The 21,721-nt window shown below is 38.9% G+C and overlaps 1 protein-coding gene across 1 annotated transcript in view; it reads left to right on the top strand.

Moving 5' to 3' along the window:
• Positions 1-520: 520 nt before the first annotated feature.
• Positions 521-21,721, top strand: part of LOC102843329 (chromosome unknown open reading frame, human C4orf21) — a 131,229-nt gene continuing 110,028 nt past the window's right edge. Inside the window, exons 1-6 of the mRNA XM_006881145.1 lie at positions 521-541; positions 2,128-2,208; positions 8,298-8,357; positions 10,259-10,441; positions 11,812-13,853; positions 13,932-14,107. Coding sequence (XP_006881207.1) covers positions 521-541; positions 2,128-2,208; positions 8,298-8,357; positions 10,259-10,441; positions 11,812-13,853; positions 13,932-14,107 — 2,563 coding nt within the window. The remainder of the gene's footprint in view (positions 542-2,127; positions 2,209-8,297; positions 8,358-10,258; positions 10,442-11,811; positions 13,854-13,931; positions 14,108-21,721) is intronic.

A 21,721-nucleotide genomic window follows, 5' to 3' on the forward strand; every position in this document is an offset into this window, starting at 1 on the left:
GAGGTTTTTTTTTAAAAAAAATGTATTTTGTAGGGATCTCTTCTGACAAAGTTGGTAGGGAGTTACACTGCCGACCTAAGATGCTAGAATCCCCGAGCTGCTCCTTCGGAGAAAATAGCTTTTCTCCTGCATAGTTTACAGCCTCTGAAAATCCACTGGAGAGTCAACTATGAGTTGGTTCAAACTCTAGAGCAATGAGTTGAGTTGTTGAGTTGAATATATGCTGACCTTAGCTTTGTTATTTTATGTTTAACTTAGTCTTTCTTGTTGGACAAAATGCTTTTTCAACAAAAGTATGATCACTGGTAGATAATTTGATCAAATTCTGTGTCTGTCACTAGGTTGTTTTAGAACATTTATTTCTCTTCAGTTAAGAATTTGTGTTGAAAAAATCTATTTGATGCTTATACTTTGCAACAGAATGAAATCTTGTGGTTTTTTTTAATTTTAGGTAGTATAAGTAGTTGAGCAACATCTGCATATTTGCTATATTTGACTGCTTCACAACTTCAGAAAAGCAATGGGAAGCAAAGAATTCATTGTAAGTCTTACTTGACTCCACTGTTTCCTTTCCTCCCTCCCACTTTCTTTCTTTACATTTCACAAATAATTTGTCAGTATAGCCAGATATAGCAAAAAACAAGTAAAAAACCAAGCTGCAGGGGAGCTCTGGTGGCCTAGTGGCAAGAAGCTGCACTGTAATTCCAGAGGCGCATGGTTCGAATCCACCAGATGCTCTGCCGGGAAAGGAGGGACAATCTCCTCCTGTACCAGTCAGATCTGATTTGACGGTACACAGACACACAAAAATAATAATTAAAAAAAAAAAAAGAAACAAAACCAAGCTGCCCAAATAAATTTGAATATTAGTTAAACAGTGAATATTTTTAGAGAAAGTGTGTCCCATTGTATTTATGGCATAGAACCTGTTCCTGTATGTTCCAACTCATAGTTACCCTTAAAGAATAGGACTACCCCATAAGGTTTCTCCACAGAACAACTTGTAGGTTCAAACCACTGACCTTTTTTGTTAGCAGCTGAGTGCTTAACTGCTGTACCACCAGGTCTCCTATTATTTGGAACATACATATGCTAAAGTAGTTTTTTGGTTTTTTTTTTGCCTGAATTTCATGTTATTGGGCACCTCTATTTTACTTATCATCCCTATCTTTTTGCCTTCTTTTTTTATGTTTGTTACAGGAAGTGCTGTGTAATACATTCTTTTGGACCTTAACTAGGAAAACAATTTCTTTCCTGAGAACAAGCATGCCCTTTATATTTAGATCAATGATTCTCAAACTTTTTTGGTCTTGGGACTCTTTTACAAACTTCAAATTATTGGAGTCTCCAGAGGATTGAGTTTGTGCAGGTTACATATACTGTTATTTTTCATATTAGAAATTAAAATATTTTAAATATATTAATTTAATAAAGCCCTATTGTATGTTAACATTGCTGACATTTTTATGAAGCAACAAATAACAAAAGATGTGAGAGTAACATAATTTTACATTCTCTGACATTTGGCTTAATAGAATACTGCTGGATTTTCCTATGTGCTTCTGCATTGTCTTTTGTAAAATCAGACATGATATATTATTGTTGAATACCACTGAATCATAGCTGACCCTCTGGTGGGTTTTCAGAGGCAGTAAATTACTCAGGAGACATAACCTCTGGAAATTGAACTGCCAGAACTGTACATAGCGGAAACAAGAAGGGTGAAAATGCAAGTAAGGCCTTAGTATTATGAAAAAAATTTTCTCACCGTGAAACCTTGAAAAGATCTTGAAAAGCTATAGGAGTCTCTGAATCACACTTTTTAAGAACTACATGGAAAATGAGTATTTTTTAAACTCGCAGATTTTTCTTTCCTGTCAGTGATTGGCCAAGCTTAAAAGTACTTTGGATACTTAATGAACTTTTCACTTTTTCCTTTTATTTTTTCCTCCTCCTTTCCTCCTTCACCTCTTGCTATGTAGATTTTGGTTTTTATGGTGTTTATATTTTTATTTCAATGAAAGATGTCTTAAATACTTTTTGTATGTAGAATGGACATATAAAATGTGTACATTGCATCCATATATATTGAAACCATTTCTTTTCTTTCATACTTTTGGTAATAAGGTACTCTATACTCATCAGAAGACGAAAAAGTCAAAAGTGTGGCAAGATGGAATTCTGAAGATAACCCACTTAGGAAATAAAGTAAGAGCAATACTGTTTGTTCAAGAGTCAAGTCCTTTTCATAATAAGAAAGTTCTGTAGGTATCTTCACAAACATTCACTTGTTATAAAAATCAAAGTTATGAATGATTCCAGCATTACATTGGTTAATTTTGTTCATAATTTTAAGAATTTAAATTTAACAAATTAAATTCAGTGCATAAATTTAAAAAATTCAGTGTGTATTTTAAAATTTGTTTGGCTCTTAAAACTAGATGAAGTGAGCTACGTGTAATGCTTTATTTTACCTAATTCTGACTCATGGAACCCTGTGTAAATAGCGGAAAGTTTTTAAAGTCCTGTATGATTTTCATGGTTGTTGATATATTTGAATCCATGGTATGCATAGGAATCGATTACATTTGTGGAAAGGCTTGCTGGAGAAGCTCAATTTTAGCAGTGAAAACCAGGCCAGTTGCTGATTGTGGGACAGACCACCAACTACTCATATGCAAGTTCAAGGTGAAGTTGAGAAAAATGAAATCAAGTCCACAGGGACCAAAATTTAACTTTAAGTCTGTCCCACTCAAATTTCAAAACCATCTCAAGAACAGGTTTGAGGCCTTGAGCACCAATGAGCATAGACCAAATGAGCTCTGAGAGGATATCAAGAAAATCATCCATGAAGAATGCAAAAGATCATTACAAAGGCTGAAGAAGAAGAAAAGACCAGCATGGATGTCAGATGAGACTCTGAGTGTTGCATTAGAGCACCAAGAAGCCAAAGCTAAAGGAAGAAATCAAGAAATCAAAGAGCCAAACAGAAAATTTCAAAAGTCAGCTTGGGACGACAAAGCAAGATACTATAATGAAATGTGCAGGGAGCTGGAGTCAGAAAATCAAAAGGGCCAGACTCGCTCAGCATTTCTTAAGCTCAGGAGTTGAAAAACATATTCAAGTCATGTGTGGCAATACTTAAAGATAGTTTGGGTAGAATGTTGAGTGATCAGGAAGTATCAAAAGAAGATAGAAGGAGTGCGCAGAGTCATTGTATCAAAAGGAGTTGGTTGACACAGAGGAATTTCATGAAATAACATATGAGCAAGAACCTATGGTGATGAAGGAGGAAGTTCAAGTTACTCTGAAGGAATTGGCAAAAAACAAGGCTCCAGGAGTTGACTACATACCAATTGATTTATTTGAACAAACAGATGCTGCCCTGGATGTGCTCACTAAGTGGTGCCAGGAAATCTAGGGGACAGCCAGCTGGCCAACTGACTAGAAGACATCAATATTTGTTGCCATTCCAAAGAAAGGAGACCAAACAGAGTGTGGAAATTATCGAACAATATCATTGATATCACATGCAAGCAAGATTCTGCTGAAAATTGTCCAAAAATGTTTGGAACAATATGTCAACAGAGAACTGCCAGATGTGCAGGCTGGATTTAGAAGAGGTCGTGGTGCTAGGGATATTATAGCTAATGTTAGATGGATCTTGGCAGAAAGCAGAGAATCCCAGAAGAACGTCTATCTGTGCTTCATTGACTGTGCAAACAAAGGCCTTTGACTGTGTGGATCACTGGCTGACTCTGAGAAGAATGGGAATCCCAGAACATTTGATTGTGCTAATGGGAAACCTATACTTGGACGAAGAGGCAGTCTTCAGAACAGAGCAGGGAAACACTGGATGGTTCAGAATCAAGAAAGGGGTCCGTCAGGGATGTATTTTGTCTCCATACCTTTTCAATCTGTATGCAGAACAGATCATCTGAGATGCTGGGCTGTACAAGAAGGAATGTGGCATCAGGATTGGTGGAAGAATCGTCAACAACCTGCGTTATGCAGATGACACAACCCTGCTTGCTGAAACTGAAGAGGACCTGAAGTGCTTGCTGCAGAAGATCAAGGACTGCAGCCTTCAATATGAATTGAAGCTCAACATCAAGAGAACAGATTCTCACCACTGGGCCAATTGGCAGTATCAGTATGGATAGAGAAGAGATTGAAATAGTTAACAGTTTTAGTTTACTTGGTTCCACAGTCAACACTCTTGATAACAGCAGCCAGGAAACCAGGAGATGAATTGCATTGGGAAAGTCAGCTGTGAGGGACCTCTCAAGAGTACTGAAGAGCAATGATGTCAGGCTGGAGACTAAGGTGCACCTGATCCGGGCCATAGTCTTTGCAGTTACATGCTATGCATTAGATAGTTGGACAGTGAATAGAGACGGTAGAAAGAGAATTGATGCCTTTGAGCTGTGGTGCTGGAGAAGAATGTTGAATATATCATGGGCTGCTAGGAGAACGAACAGGTTTGTCCTGGAGAGGGTGAAGCCAGAATGCTCCTTGGAGTCAAGGATTCTGAAGCTTCATCTGACATACTCTGGGCATGTTGCAAGGAGAGACAGGTCCTTGGAGAGGGATATCATGTTTGGCAGAGTGGAGGGATGGTGCAAGAGAGGAAGACCCTCGATGAGATGTATCGAGTCTGTGAGTGGAATGGTGGGAATGAGTGTGTTTGAGACGGCGAGGCTGTCACAGAATAAAACGGCATTTAAGGCTCTAGTACATAGGGTCTCTATGCGTCACAAGTGACTCAATGGCACATAACAGCAACAACAATCATAACTGTTGTGTCAGTTCATTTCATTAAGGATTTCTCTCATGTTGCCTCATCTTTGACTTAAATTGGGCAATTTTTGAACAGTTGGTCTTTTTTGTAGATAAATCTGCCATCCTAAATTCTAAGAAGCATTCTGGTTATACTTTTCTCCTGAGTCTAATTAGTTTGTACTTTTGGTAGCCTTGGAATATTTTATATTCTTTCCTAATACCATTATTTGAATGCTTTTTCTGTCTCAGTATTTCATTGTGCAGCTTTTGCATGCACCTGAGGCGATTGCAAATATTATGGCTTGTCTTAGGCATACTTTGGCTATCAAAGTGACATCTTTATTTTGCAAAACTTTAAAGAGATCTTTTCCGGTAGGTTTGCTCACGGCAATATGTTGTTCCAAGTTGTTGTTATGTGCTGTTGAGTAGTCTGTGACTGGTAGCGACTCTGTACAACAGTTCTGAAGCCTGCCCTATCCTGAGCCAGTCTCACTGACTTGGACACACCTATGCCCATCACCTCAGTTACTGTGTCAGTCCATCTCAATTGGGGTCTTCCTCTCCTGTGCTGGCCCTCCACCCTTCCAAGCTTGATGTCCTTCTCCAAGGACAGGTCCCTTCTAGCCACATGCACAAAGTATATGAGATGGAGCTTCAAAATCCTAGCCTCCAAGTAGAAACATGGTTTCACCTTTTCTAAGACAGATTTGTTTTCTTGGTGGTCCATAGTATGTTCAATACTCTTTTCCTGCACCACAACTCAAAAGCATCGGTTCTTCTGTCATCTTTAATCATTGCCCAACTCTCTGATACATAGCAAGTAATTGCAAAGACCATGGCCTCCATCAGGTGCACCTTATTCTCTAGAATGACATTACTGCTTGACAGTACCCTGGAAAGGTCCCTGACAGCAGATTTTCCCAATATAATTAATCTTTTGATTTCCCGACTGCTGGTGCCAAGAGTGTTGATTGTGGAACCAAGCAAGCTGAAGCTATTAACAATCTTAATCTTTTTTCCATCTATTATGGAGTTGCCAGTTGGCCCAGTGGTGAGAATCTTTGTCTTCTTGATGTTGAGCTTCAATCCATATTGAAGACTACAGTCCTTGACTTTCTGCAGCAAGCACTTCAGGTTCTCCTCAGTTTTAGCAAGCAAGGTTGTGTCATCTGCATAACATAGATTGTTGATGAGTCTTCCTCCAATCCTGATGCCACAATCCTCTTCCTAAAGCCCAGCTACCCAAATGATCTGTTCCACATATAGATTGAAAATGTATGGAGACAGAACACATCTTTGACACATTCCTTTTCTGATTTTGAACCATGCAATTATGTACTATTTCAGTTGTTTTGGGATTATCTTCAGGAGGATTTTGCTTGTGTGTGATATTAGTGATATTGTTTGATAATGTCCACATTCTCTTGGGTCACCTTTTTTCTGGAATGGGAATAAAGATGGAACTCTTCCAATCAGTTGACCAGGTATCTGTCCTCCAGATTTCTTAGCACAACCTTGTAAAGTCCTACCATTTATGTCTCTGTCCACCACTGTCCTTCAACAAACCTGGACAAAAGGCTCTTAGCTTTCGTCCAGAGGTATCTTGGTCCCTAGTGGGCTCATTGTCATGTCAGGTCTCTGGTTCTCCACTGTGGCTGCTGTGGCTGTTGCTCCCATAGGCCCTCCTCTAGCTGACCCAAGAGTCTCTGGTTTTGAAGGATGCATTACGTTCTCTTGCTTTCTCTTTGCTCGCAGTGAGCTTGCTTTCTTTCTGCTGCTGTGTCTGCTCAATTTAATGGTGAGACTAGTCAATCCCCTTGTGGATTGGTGAGATTAGCCAGTCCTTTTGTGGATAGGCTAACATGCACTATTTGCATATTCTCACCCATCCAGTTGATATAGCAAAATCAACTTCAATGGCTAGGAAAGCCTTGTTGTTGTTGTATATTGTTGAGTCAGAACCAATCCATAGCTTACCCTCTGGTGGGTTTTCAGAGGCCATACTTAACAGAGGAGGAGATTGCTCATTCTTTTCTCACAGAGAAGCTGGTGGATTTGAACTGCCTACCTTGGGAATGCAGTACAGCTTCTTGCCACTAGGCCACTATTTATTTAGTCATATAGAACACTAAACTCTTCACACTGGTAGATTTGAACTGTTAGAGGGGAGTGACCTCAGGATTAGCAGTGAAACTTTCTGAAATAGGATATCTCAGAAATGTGTTGGTTGGGCTGCTGATTCTAGACAGTGAATATTTTATATTTGAATTCCATTTTAAATACACTGAATTTAATGTGTTGTAAGAAGTACTAGAAATATTAGTGGGCCAGGAACTTAGCAAAATATTTTTGATTAAATACATAGTTTGGAAATTCCTAGTATTTAGGTGGTATTTGAAGCCGTTGTAGTGGATTCATTAATTATTCAACAGATTTTTTTTTTAGGTTGTTTTTCTTTTTTTTTAAATCAACAGATATTTTTTGAACCCTTAGGGATTAGGAACTAATCTAGAAGGTGCAGCAGAGAGAAAAATGAATTCCTAATTTCATTGAAGTTTCTGAGACTGAGCCTATCTTTTGTTTAATGAGTTTCACAAACAACAAGGAGTTTATTGTAGCTAGAATAGAATAAGCACGGGTGCGAGTTTAGGAAAAACTGACAGTTATTTAGTAGGACTGTAATTCTAATTTTTAGGAAATTGTGAAGGTACAGGTAGGATTTGAGAAGAAATTGGCATCTTTTGGTTTGTATCTTCTGAAGAGGATAAATTGAATAGAGAAACAAAGAGTCCTTGGAAGCATCAATTTTTTATCAGCATTAGCTGAGCATCCACTCTTCTAAGCATGAGGTCCTTCTCCAAGAACTGGTCCCCCCCAACAGTATGTCCAAAGTATGTTAGATGAACTTTGTCATTTTCACCTCTAAAGAGCTGGTTGAACTTTCTCCTAAGACATACTTGTTCATTCTTTTCTTAGTCCATAGGATGTTCAGTGCTCTTTTCTAACTCTGTGACTCAAAGCATCGTCTTTTCTTCTATCATCTTTAGTCATTGTCCGGCTCTCAGACACATAGCAAGTGATTAAAATGAACATGATCTGAATCAAATGTACCTTTGTCTTTATACTGATATTATTGCTTCTTAAAACTTTGGAGAGATCCTTGACAACAGACTTTTTCCCATACAATACACTTTCAGATTTCTTGACTGCTCCTACCAAGGGTTTTGACTGTGGATCCAATAAATTCCACGTCTGTTTTCTTTTCACATCTATTCCAGTATCCTCATGATAACGATAAAGTTCTTGAATTTTTATGTGTATGCCTGTGCATTCTGACTGAACAGCTGTTGAATCGAAATCTGAAGTGGATACACTTTCAAATCTAAGTTAAACAAACTGAGCAGTTTTTAATTTATAATTTACTGATATAAAAATGTTTATTTGCTGTTGAAGAAATAAAAGAAAAGTAGAATTCTGTTTTGTTCCTCTGTAACATTTATTTTGTTTCAATCTAGGCAATTTTATATGATGACAGAGGAGAGTGTCTGGAAAGCATATTCCTTAAGTACCTTGAGGTATTTTCTTTCTTTTGTTTTTTTGCTGTCCTTGTGATCTCTTGTGCGGTTTGCATGTTCGAAGTGTTGAGTATCTCTCTAGTGTTACTGACCACCTTATAAAGCTCATAAATTTGTACCTCAGGGATGAGTTCAATTTCAGGTCAAACCTTGAGGTATTTTAATGGGTTTGTTTTATTGCAAGATTATTTTTTTTAAATACCAACCTCCAAACTCTTTAAACTCCAAAAACTTCCTTTAGGAACACGTTAAATAGTCGTATAACTACTACTAATAATTATTACTAGTACTTTTGAATATTTGTTCTTGGTCAGAGTCTATGCTGAAAGTTTTTCGCTATTAATACTTCTTATAATGTGATTTTTTTTTTTATAGATCAGATCTTTAGTGCATTACTTAGAATGGCTAAGTAACTTTCTCACATCCATAAGAATTCTGTTGACTGGGATTTGATCTTAAGAAGTCAGCTCTCAAAAAAAAAAAAAAAGGAAGTCAGCTCTCAAAAAAAAAAAAAGGAAGTCAGCTCTCCTTTGTGACATTGATAAGCATGTTGGTGGTAGTGGCGTTATATTCTGTCGAGTAAAGTACAATTCCTAGTGACCCTATAAACAACCCTTTCCTATCCTGTGCCGCCCACATCATCTCTGACACACTTGAGCCCACTGCCGCAGTCAACTGTGTCAATCCATCTCATTGGAGATACTATATTTTAAATAGTTCTTCAAATATTTATTTTGTTTGTCCTCTGTTGGGGGGAAAACAAAGGGAAATAAAGAATAGTTTTTATAAAGAAAAAGGATATTAGAGTTCTTGGGGCCTGACCCAATTTCCCGTCTTCAAACACTTCAGAGGCAACCTACTTTTTGTGTGTAACTTCCCTTTGTAAAATGTTGATGATATACAGACTTACTAGTTTGATATGAAGATGAGAAATAGATTATGTAAAATAACAAACCATTTTAGTGACTCTGGAAGTGTTAAAAATGCATAGTCTTACTACCATTATGTTAATTTTTATCTATTGCTTAGTAAATTTTGAAATTTTACATAGTAAAATGTTAATCTGATAAAATCTGTGTATTATCAAACAAGGTTGTGATTTTATGTTATGGTGAGTTACTGGCTAGTACTATATTTTACTTGCCAGAGTGATTGAAATGCTTTTAGGGAGCCTAGCTTCTTGATTTTATTAGAAACTCATGAATCTCCATGATGACCGTTAGCTACCCTTCAAGCCTGGAACTGAATTTACCCTCGTGATTTAACATTCAGGCCTTTAAGGTGATCATCAAAATCAGAAGAATTTACTCCTTGTATCAGTTAAACCATACAAGATCAAAAGGGCAACATGGGCCGAGGGATAAAGCTAAGAAGAGGGCACTGTCATGGCCTAGCTGTAGGGAGTTGCACTTCTAACCCAAACTCTCACCTCTGGTAGTTTGAATCCACCAGGAGGTACACAGGAGAAAGATGGACAGTCTCTTTCCAGGTGATTTAGAGTCTCAGAATCTCAATGGAGAGCAAGCTATTAGTTCCGACTCGGTGATAATGTGTTTGTTTAATTTGGATTCATTTCTAAAGCTATACAATTAATATTTAATAACTCACTTATAAAAAATGTACGTTTAATTCTAATGGACCTTGGAAAGAATATAACAAAAGGCCTCATGTAGATTCCTAATTTGTACTGTTTAATGAACAAATTAATGGATTCTTATTGTAGTACTGTTGTCTATATTATTATCATTGTGCTCATTTAAAATAACTAATGCTTAGTAATTATTTTAATTAGTTATTTATTCATTTACTGTTGAACACCCCTTGTGTCTTGTTTAGTGTTAGCATGATGAGCGCATTCAGCTAGCTGTGTATAATTTTGGCATTTATTCTTTCACATTTAGGTGAAACCTGGAGACGACTTAGAAAGTGATCGTTACTTAATCACGGTTGAGGAGGTTAAAGCTGCTGGAAGTGCAGCTGTTAAACAAGATGTCAAAGAAACACCAGAATTAAATTCAAGGAGATTTCTCTCTTCTGGCCAGTCCCTTGGGTGTCGGCCTGCTGGTTTAAAAAGGAAGTTTCCTGTAAGTTTCTTTGTTGAATATAATACCTCAACATATATTTATGAAATAATTTGAAGCAGCAGTCAATTTTGAGCTATTGTACTCTATCATTAAGTTGTACTTCTTAGCTGACTCTGAGAAGAATGGGAATCCCAGAACACTTGATCGTGCTAATGCAAAACCTATACTTGGACCAAGAGGCTGCTGTTAGAACAGAGAAAGGAAACACTGCATGTTTCAAAATTGGGAAGGGTGTACATCAAGAATGTGTCCGATAGCCATACCTTTTCAATCTATATGCAGAACAGGTTATCCGTGAGGCTGGGTTCTATGAGGAGAAGTGTGACGTCAGTATTGGTGGAAGATCTGTCAACAATCTGCATTATGCAGATGACACAACCCTGCTTGCTGAAACTGAGGAGGACCTGAAGCGCTTGCTGCAGAAGGTCAAGGACAGCAGCCCTTGAGGCTCAATATCAAGAAGACAAAGATTCTCACTACTGGACCAATTGGCAGCATCAGGATGGATGGTGAAGAGATTGAGATTGTTATCAACTTTAGTCTGCTTGGCTCCACAGTCAACACTCTTGGCAACAGCAGCCGGGAAATTATTGCCATATTGCCATGGGAAAGTCTGCTGTTAGGGACCTCTCCAAAGTACTGAAGAGCAATGGTGTCTCTCTGGAGACTAAGGTGCAGGCCATGATACAGGCCATGATCTTTGCAATCACTTGCTGTGCATCAGAGTTGGACAATGACTAGGGAGGATAGAAGGAGAATTGATGCCTTTGAGCTGTGGTGCTGGAGGAGAGTATTGAACGTACCATGGACTGCTAAGAAAACAGATTCATCCTATAGAGGGTTCAACCCGGCTGCTCCTTGGAGGCAAGGATTCTGGGGCTTCGTCTGACATACTTTGGACATGTTGTAAGGAGGGACAGGTCCTTGGAGAGGGACATCATGCTTGGGAGGGTGGAGGGACAGCACAGGAGGGGAAGGCTCTCTAGGAGGTGGATTGATTCAGTGACTGGGGTAATCGGGATGGGTGTATCAGAGGCAGTATGATTGACACAGGATAGAGCAGGGTTTAGGGCAGTTGTACATAGGGTTGCTATAAGTCGCAGGCCACTCGACGGCACATAACAACAACAACAACAGTATATTTAGGTAGAAAGGAAATAAGCTTTAATTAGGAAAAAAAACCTTAGTTTGAATGACAGTTAGTTTGAATGACAGTTAGCATTTTGTTTCAGTGAATTTAAATCTTAGGCAAAGGACATAGGTTTTTTTTCCCCCTATTAGTTGATTAGACATTCTTTACATATGTAAATAGATTATTATAGTTAATTTATTAATAGGTAATTGTTCTTATTTTTTTTCTATATTTTTAGGGCTTTCAAGGACCACGTCAAGTGCCAAAGAAAGTAGTTTCCACGGAAAATGATCAGGTTGCTGCATCACCTGGTCCAACTTTGCTTCCTCCATTCTACAGTACATCTCCTTTATTTTCTACTGCTGGAAAGAAAGCTATAATAAATACTACAGCAAACCTTGAGAATACTGTTGGTTGTAAGAACAGGGAGAAAAGTGGTATCCCCTCTCCTCATGTCTCCACGCCATCCTTCCAGATTAACGCAGAAGTGCTATGTGGAGAAAATTACTTTTGCACTCCAAACAACCCTACAGAAAAGCACTCAGATTCTTTACTAGTCAGTAAGCCCATGAAAAGAGATGGTCAGGCATCTGACTGTTCAGGAATTTCACAAAACATCAGGAGCAAAGCTCAGATATTAGCTCTTCTGAAATCTAAATCAACAGGTATACATAAAGAACTAAATTCTGAAATTGCAGAACATTTCCCAAGAGTAGAACTGCAAGAAAGTTTAAAAATTCCTGTTCAACCCACATGTCTAAATCATCAAGAAAAATGTGAAGTGAAGAACACAGAAATATCACACTACCAGCATTGTTCAGAAAATACCATGAGAAATAAAAGCCGCTGGGCAGTGTATTTACCCTCAAAGAGTTCACCTGTACATTGTTCTGATTCAAATGAAAGTGATACAGAAAGAAAATATAAGACCCAAGGAAATGATACAAATACAAATAGGAAAGATCTTTTGGTACAAGAGAAGATACAGTTCTTTGAAACTCATGCTGAAATGGGGGAAAAGTATCATGTAGGTAAGCAAGCCGATAATAAGGCTCTATCTTCCTGGGATCAGAAAATGAATTTTGAAGTTTCCTCAGCCTATGAAAATGTTAGCTTATCAGTTACGTGTAACAATACAGAAAATGATGGCTCATTATCAGGACCTGATATTCAAGGAATGAATAGCATGTCTTTTGATCATAATGACCAGTCATGCCTAAAAGGACCAATTCTTAATAGAGAAAATTCTCCAGAGATAAACAGACATAAAACATCAGAAAAAGAGTATAAACAACCAGTGTCTCCTGTGCCAAAAGAGAAGCATCTACAAACTGAATCTTTTCAAAGTAAGGATTTTAGCATCTTTGATGATAGTGCGGACATGTTTCCTAAAAGTAGTGCTAACAGTGAAGGAATTAATAGTATTGATGAATCAATGAATAATGTAACACAGTCATTTTGGGGAGTAAATTTTAATCTGAGCAATTTTGAGACTAGTGACACTGAGGAAGAATCACAGGAAAGCAGCAAGATTTCCCAGGATTCTGAGTGTGTGCTGAAGGAAATTTTGGTTAATAACGGCAGTTCACGTGTTCAAAAGCTAAGTGAGGACATAAGCTGTAAGGAAATTGACAGTGAGCATTTACCTCTCTTCACATCTGTTGGTGGAAAACCTGTAGAATCATTACCTACTGAAGAAACTCTGCCATCACAGCATAGTACTAGAACGTGTGTGGATTTTGATACACTACCTTACAAAGCTGGAAAACAAACTGAGGAGGAATACAGTGACACTTTAAGTCATTTCAGTTCCTCTTTCAATAATGAGAATCTTAATGAATCTACTCAGAAAGTAAAAATTGACTGTGATTTTACTTCACTCCTAAACAAATCTCGAGATACAAAATCAGACTTATATATTCATCAGTTTTTAAACAAGACCAGTAATCAGACTCCTGAAGATAATAGCTTATTTTCAGAAGATGCTCAACCTCAGCCTTTTATTTTGGAAAGCAACTTCAACAAAAATGAACTGATTTTATCATCAACCTCTAGCAGTGAGAACAGTATACAGCTATTAAATATAAATAAAAATACCTCTGAGTATATTGTACTTGATGAATCAAATAACCCTGTTTCCAATTCTTCATTTTACTCTCTGGGAAAAAAGTCTTTTTCCAAAGAATCAGAAGCACATAGTCTTGAATATGAAAATATAAGGACTGAGAATTTACCCAATGAGCACATCCAGATAGAAAGTGCTGGAGATAGCAAAATCTTAACACCAGTTGAAGACAAATCTTTGGAGCCATTGCCTAAAAAAGAGAGGCTGCTATTACAAGCTAATGCTCCAACTCGTTGGAATAATAGTGAAAATTCTTCAGGACTTTCTGGTATAATAAATGACATTTCACTTTTAAAATCCCTATCAGAACACAGTACAGCTTTAGAAAGCTTGGAAATAATGAAGAAAAATATACCTTCTAAACAACGAGAAGCTCAGCAGTTCCATCCATCGGATAGCAGTCTTCAAGGTTAGAATGGCATGTATGTTTTGAATGGTTATCTTTATATTTCAAAAGATAAGATAGATGTTTCTGGAGGCTAAATTAAAAATTATATAGTATTTAAATAGGTAAAACATGTATTTGGTAAGATCAATTTTATTTGGACAATAGAATAAAAAGTAAGTCTTTTTCCTATCACAGCCTTTTAGTCCACTCCTCAAAATGGCCATAGTTGTTTGTGTATGCTTTTGAAAGTTGTCTCTTTCTTGAAAATATATATATATATATATGTTGTCTTTGTGTTCTGTCAAGTCAGAACCAACCCATAGCTGACTTTCCAGTGAGTTTTCAGAGGCAATAAATTGCACGGGACGAGCCTGCCCATCTTCCTTCCGCAGAACAGCTGATGGATTCCAACCACTGATCCACCAGAGCTACCCCCACCCTTTCTCCTTTTCTCCCTCCCCCTCTCTCTCATGTATGTATGTAGAACTCTGATGTCTTAGTGGTAAGGGGTTGTACTGCCAGCCCAAAGACATTTGGTTCAACTCCACCAGCTACTCCTGGTATTACAGGCATTTTCTCCCCCATGAGATAATCGCTTCTGAAAACTTCTGGAGGGTCACCTATGAATTGGTTCTGACTTGGCTGTACACAACAACAATACATGTTGTGCGTCAGTCTGGAGACTAAAGTGCACCTGGTTCAGGCCATGGTCATAGATACATACACACATAAACTGTGGGTGGTTTGATTACTTGTTTTAAATATATGTAGACTCTTTTTGCTAAAATAGTAAAATGTCATTTTGACAGAATTTCATAGAACAAACTATCCTTTGCTATATATTATTATGTGTAATTTTTTGTTGTTGGTTGAAGTTCCCATAACAAAATTAACCACAGAATATATAATACATTGTTATTTGGTGTATTTACAATGTTATAAAACTACCAGCTCCCTTTTGTTTCTAATTTTTTTTTAATCACGTCATAAAAATACCTTGTTAGGTGCCATTGATTAGACTACAACTCATAGCGACCCTATAATCAGCAGATCTGAACCTTGCCCTATCCTGCACCATGATCTTGAATATACTCAAGCTCATTGTTAGTCTCCTGTCAGTCCATCTTATTGAAGGTCATCATTTTTTTCCTGACCTTCCACCTTTTCCAGCATGATGTCTTTTCCAAAGACTGGGCCTTCCTGACATCGTGCCCAAAGTGTGTGAGGTGCAGTTTCGCCATTCTTGACTCTAAGGAGTACTCTGCTGGCACTTGAAAGGCAGATTTTATTTTTTTTTTGGGGGGGGGGGAGCCCACGGGATATTCAGTACTCTTTGCCAACCCACAGTTCAGTGCCGCCAGTTCTGTCATGCTTGATCATTGTTTGGTGCATACAAAGCAATTGAAATTGTCAAGGCTTGATGAGGCATACCTTGTCTTTACACTGATATCCTTGCTCTTTAGTAGTTTAAAGAGGACCCTGGTAGCAGATTTGCTCAATTCAGTACATCCCTTGATTTCTTGACTGCTGCTTCCGTAGGTGTTAATTGTAGATTTAAATAAAATGGGGGCAAAAATTACCTTGTATCTATTAAATGTTCACTTCCCATTTTCCATCCTCTCAGTCCCTAGTAACCTTTCATCTGTGTTGTCTCTCTAAATTTGCCTGTCCTGATTTTATCATATCAAAGGAATCATATAATATGTGATGTTTTATATCTGGCTGCTTTCAGTTACCATTAGATCTTTAAGGTTGATTCAAGTTGTATCACATATTTGTACTTCCCCCGCCCCCACCCCCCCCAGTTTATTTACAAAACTAAAATACAAACAAACAAATTCTTTCAGTTTCCTTCACCCTACCCATCAAATTGTACAACCCAATAATTAATACCTTCCTCCCCCTGCACGTCCATATCCTTCTGCTTCCAGCCTCTCCTACCCCCTCCTGTATCCTTTTACTCATTCTATAATAACAGATTTATACAATATTTATCCTTGTGTGACTGAGTTAGTTCACTCAGCATAATGCTCCCCAGTTCCTCCCAAGTTTGGTAATAGTTTACAAAGTTATTGCTCATGTGTGCTACATAGTATTCCATTGTGTGAATGTAATTTCTCAGTCCATTCATTTATGATTGGATGTTTGAGCTGTTTCCATGTTCTTGCAATGGTGAATAATGCTGCTATGAACACTGGTGTACAAATCTCAGTTTGTGCCACAGTTCTCATATTCTCAGGGTATATTCCAAGTAGTGGAATAGCTGGGTTGTACGGAATTTCTTTGTTCAGCTTTTTGAGGAAGTGCCAAACTGCCTTCCAGAATGGTTGCACCATTTTCCAAGCCCATCAACAATGTAAAACAATGTACTTCCTTTATATAGCAGAATAATAATCTGTTCTATTTATATATCAGAGAACACTGGTGGATTAGTGATTGTTGTTATTTGTTGTTATGTGCTATTGAGTCACTTGCGACTCATAGCGACCCTATTTACAAGAGCCCACAATGCCGTTCTATTCTGTGCCAACCTCGCTGTCTCATACACACTCATTCCCACCACTCCACTCAGAGCATCAATCCATGCCAACGAGGGCTTTCCTCTCCTGCTCTGTCCCTCCACTTTCCCAAACATTATGTCCCTCTCCAAGGACCAGCTCCTCCTTGCAACATGCCCAAAGTATGTCAGACAAAGCTTCAGAATCCTTGACTCCAAGGAATATTCCGACTTCACTCTCTCTAGGACAAACCTTTTTGTTCTCCTAACAGTCCATGTGGAGACAAGATTGGTGGACGATTTATAAAGAGTCTGCTTTATGCAGATTGCACAACCCTGCTTGCTGAAATTGAAGAGGACCTGAAGCACCTGCTGCAGAGGGTCAAGGACTGCAGCCTCCAATATGGATTGAGGCTCAAGAAGACAAACATTTTGTCAAGAAGACAAAAATTCTCACCACTGGACCCATTGGCAGCATCAGGATGGATGGTGAAGAGATTGAGATTGTTCACAGCTTTAGTTTGCTTGGCTCCACAGTCAACACTCTTGGCACCAATAGCCAGGAAGTTAAAAGGCACATTGCCATGGGAAAGTCTGCTGTTAGGGACCTCTCTGAAGTACTGAAGAGCAGTGGTGTCTCTCTGGAGACTAAGGTGTGTTTGATATAGGCCATCATCTTCACAATCACTTGTTATGCATCAGAGAGTTGGACAATGACCAAGGAGGATAGAAGGAGAATTGATGTCTTTGAGTTGTGGTGCTGGAGAAGAGTACTGAGAATACGATGGACTGCTAGGAAAACAAACAGATTCGTCCTGGAAAGGGTTAAACCGGGTGGCTCCTTGGAGGCAAGGATTCTGAGGCTCTGTCTAACATACTTTGGACATGTTGTGATGAGAGACCGGTCCTTGGAGAAGGACATCATGCTTGGGAGGGTGGAGGGACAACGCAGGAGGGGAAGGCCCTCCATGAGGTGGATTGATTCAGTGACTGGGATAATCAGGATGGGAGTGTCAGAGACAGTGCTATTGGCACAGGACAGAGCAGAGTTTAGGGCTGTTGTACATAGGACCGCTATGAGTCACAAGCGACTCGACGCACATAACAACAACAGTCTATGTACATTCAACACTCTTCTCCAGCACCACAGCTCAAAGGCATCAATTCTCTATCATCCCTAGTCACTGTCCAACTCTGATGCATAGCACGTAATTGCGAAGACTATATAGCCTGCATCAGGCACACCTTAGTCTCCAGCCTGATGTCGTTGCTCTTCAGTACTCTTGAGAGGTCCCTCACAACTGACTTTCCCAATGCAGTTTGTCTCTTGATTTCCTGGCCGCTGTTACCAAGAGTGTTGACTGTGGAACCAAGTAAACTAAAACTGTTAACTATCTCAATCTCTTCACCATCCATACCAATGCTGCCAATTGGCCCAGTGGTGAGAATCTTTGGTTTTTTTGATGTTGAGCTTCAATCCGTATTGGAGGCTGCATTCCTTAACTTTCTGCAACAGGCTCTTAAGATCCCCCTCAGTTTCAGCAAGCAGGGTTGTGTCATCCGCATAACACAGGTTGTTGATTCTTCCACCAATCCTGATGCCACATTCCTCCTCGTACAGCCCAGCGTCTCAGATGTTCTGTTCTGCATAGAGATTGAAAAGGTATGGAGACAAAATATATTCCTGATGGACCCCTTTCTTGATTTTGAACCATGTAGTATCTCCTTTCTCTGTTCTGATGACACTGACCCTATGTACAGTAGCTCTGAACTCGGCTGTATCCTGAGCCAGTCTCACTGTCTTGATATACCTTCTCCCATTATCCTAATTACTGTGTCAGTCCATCTTACCCTGGGTCTTCCTCTCCTGTGCTGTCCCTTCACTCTTCCAAACATGATGTTCTTCTCTAAGGACCGGTCCCTACTGGCAACAGGCCAAACTATGTGAGATAGAACTTCAAAATTCTTGACTGTATGGGACAACTTGATTTCACCCTCCTTAGAACAGAACAGACTTGTTTGTTCTCCATGGTTTATTCAGTACTCTTCTCGAGTACCACAACTCAAAGACATCAATTTTTCTGTCATTTTTGGTCATTGTCCTGCTCTCTGATGCATAGCAAATAATTGAAAAGACTGTGGCCTGAATCAGGTATACCTTAGTCTCCAGACTGACATTGTTGCTCTTCAGCACTCTAACGAGGTCTGTGTTAGAAGGTATTCCTAATGCAGCTTGTCTTTTGATTTCCTGACTGCTGGTGCCAAGAGTGTAGATTGTGGAGTACAGCAAGCTAAAATTATTAACAATCTCGGTCTCTGCTCCATTTATCATGGTGCTGCAAATTGACCCAGTGGTGAGCATCTTTGTTTTCTTGATGTTGAGCTTCAAGCGATATTAGAGACTGCAGTCTTTGACCTTCTGCAGCAAATGCTTCAGGACCTCCTCAGTTTTTGCAAAGAAGATCACTATTATTATCAGATATAGGATTTGCAGTAATTTCTCCCATTTTGTAGGTTGTTCTTTTATATTCTTGATGATACAATTTTGTGCACAAATGAATTGTGATGATGGCATTCAGATAACTCCATAAAAATCAAGATATTTTCTATACCCCCTGAACTTTTTTCTAGTACTCTCGCAGTCAGATGTCCTTGATCCTGCTTTTCCATCACTCTTCTGCCTCATATCGTTATAGAGAAATATTTTGTTCATGGAATTTCATATCAATGTATCTATTGTTTGAATGCCTTTGTGCCTAATATCTTTAACGTAACCCTTATTACTTTTGAGATTCATACATGCTGTTATATGTATCAGTTGTTAATTATATTTTATTTCTGAGTATTAATTCAGTTAAATGACTGTACCAAAATTGTTTATTTATTGACTGGAAGAATACTTGGGTTTATGCAGAATTTTTGGTTTTATACCCTGCAACTTTGTTGAATTAATTTATTAACTTTAGTAGGCTTTTAATGGATCCTGTCAAATTTTCTAAACATAGAATCCTGTTATCTGCAAATACAGTTTTATGTCTTTCAATTTCAGTGCCTTTTTTGGGTTTTATTCCCCTTACCTAATTGCTCTAGAAAGCACTTGTAGTACAATATTGACAAGAGGGGATATCCTTGCTTGTTTCTTTACTTAAGTGGAAAACTTCTGTTGTCCAACAAACATAATTTTTATTTTCACCTTTTTGAGGAAACACCCTCCCATAGTAGTTACATTCTACCACAGTGCATGAGAGTTCCAGTCTCTCCATATCCTCACAAACATTTGTTGTTTGCAGTTGTATTAAGCCTTCCTGTTGTTTCTGGGTTGTGATGATATCTCCATGGTTTAAAATCTGGAAGGGTGTGCATCAGCAATGTATTCCTTCTCCTTACCTATTCAGTCTTTTTACTGAGTGAATAATTTGAGAACCATTTGAATTTCAGAACCATCTCAGGAATAGGCTTGAGGCCTTGAACACTAATGAGCGAAGACCAGATGAGTTGTGGGAGAATATCAAGGGTATCATCCAGGAAGAGTGCAAACTTTCATTGCAAAGACGGAGGAGGAAGAGAAGACCAAAATGGGTGTCAGAAGAGACTCTGAAAATTGCACTGGAGTGCAGAGAAGCCAAAGCACAAGGAAGACCTCAAGATACCAAAGAGTTGAATAGATTTCAAAAGGTAGAACGGGATGACAAAGTAAAATATTAGAATGAAACATGCAAGGAGTTGGAGTCAGAAAATCAAAAGGGCCGAACTCGCTCAGCATTTCTTAAGCTCAAGGAACTGAAGAATAAATTCAAACTTCGAGTTGCTGTAATCAAGGATGCTTTAGGAAGAATATTAAATGACCCAGGAAGTATTAAAAGAAGATGGAAAGAATATACTGAGTCACTGTATCGAAAGGAATTGGCAAACACAGAAGAATTTCATGAAACAACATATGAGCAAGAGCCTGTGGTAATGAAGGAAGAAGTTCAAGCTACTTTGAAGGAAATAGCAAAAAATAAGGCCCCAGTGATAGACGGTATACCGATTGACATAGTTCAGCTAACAGATGCTGCCCTGGATGTGCTCACCAAGTTGTACCAAGAAATCTGGAGAACAACCACTTGGCCAACTGACTGGAAGAGATCTATATTTGTTCCCATCCCAAAGAAGGATGACCCAACAGAGTGTGGAAACTATAGAACAATCTCATTAATTTCACGTGCAAGCATGATTCTGCTGAAGATTATCCAAAAACGACTGGAACAACACATTAGCAGAGAATTGCTAGAAGTCCAGTCTGGGTTTAGAAGAGGTCGTGGTATTAGGGATATTGTAGCTAATGTTAGATGGATCTTGGCTGAAAGCAGGAAATAGCAGAGGAAGGTATATCTGTGTTTCATTGACTGTGCGGATCATAAGAAACTGTGGCTGACTCTCAGAAGAATGGGAATCCCAGAACACTTGATCGTGCTAATGAGAAACCTATATTTGGACCAAGAGGCAGTAGTCAGAACAGAGCAAGGAAACACTTCATGGTTAAAAATTGGGAAGGGCGTGCGCCAGGGATGTGTCCTGTCTCCATACCTTTTCAACCTGTATGCAGAACAGATTATCCGGGAGGCCAGGCTCTATGAGGAGGAATGTGGCGTCAAGATTGGTGGAAGATCTGTCAACAGTCTGCGATATGCAGATGACACAACCCTGCTTGCGGAAAGTGAGGAGGACCTGAAGCGCTTGCTTCAGAGGGTCAAGGACTGCAGCCTCCAATATGGATTGAGGCTCAGTGTCAAGAAGACAAAGATTCTCACTACTGGACCAATTGGCAGCATCAGGATGCATGGTGAAGAGATTGAGATTGTTCACAACTTTGGTTTGCTTGGCTCTGCAGTCAACACTCTTGGCACCAGTAGCCAGGAAATTAAAAGACATATTGCAATGGGAAAGTCTGCTGTTAGGGACCTCTCCAAAGTACTGAAGAGCAACGGTGTCTCTCTGGAGAACAAGGTGCATTTGATATAGGCCATGGTCTTTGCAATCACTTGTTATGCATCAGAGAGTTGGACAATGACTAAGGAGGATAGAAGGAGAATTGATGCCTTTGTGTTGTGGTGCTGGAGAAGAGTATTGAAGGTACCATGGACTGCTAGGAAAAC

This window comes from Elephantulus edwardii, unplaced genomic scaffold (genome assembly GCF_000299155.1).
Source record: "Elephantulus edwardii isolate Elephantulus edwardi_28Jun2011 unplaced genomic scaffold, EleEdw1.0 scaffold00012, whole genome shotgun sequence".
In the NCBI taxonomy this organism is placed as follows: Eukaryota; Metazoa; Chordata; class Mammalia; order Macroscelidea; family Macroscelididae; genus Elephantulus; species Elephantulus edwardii.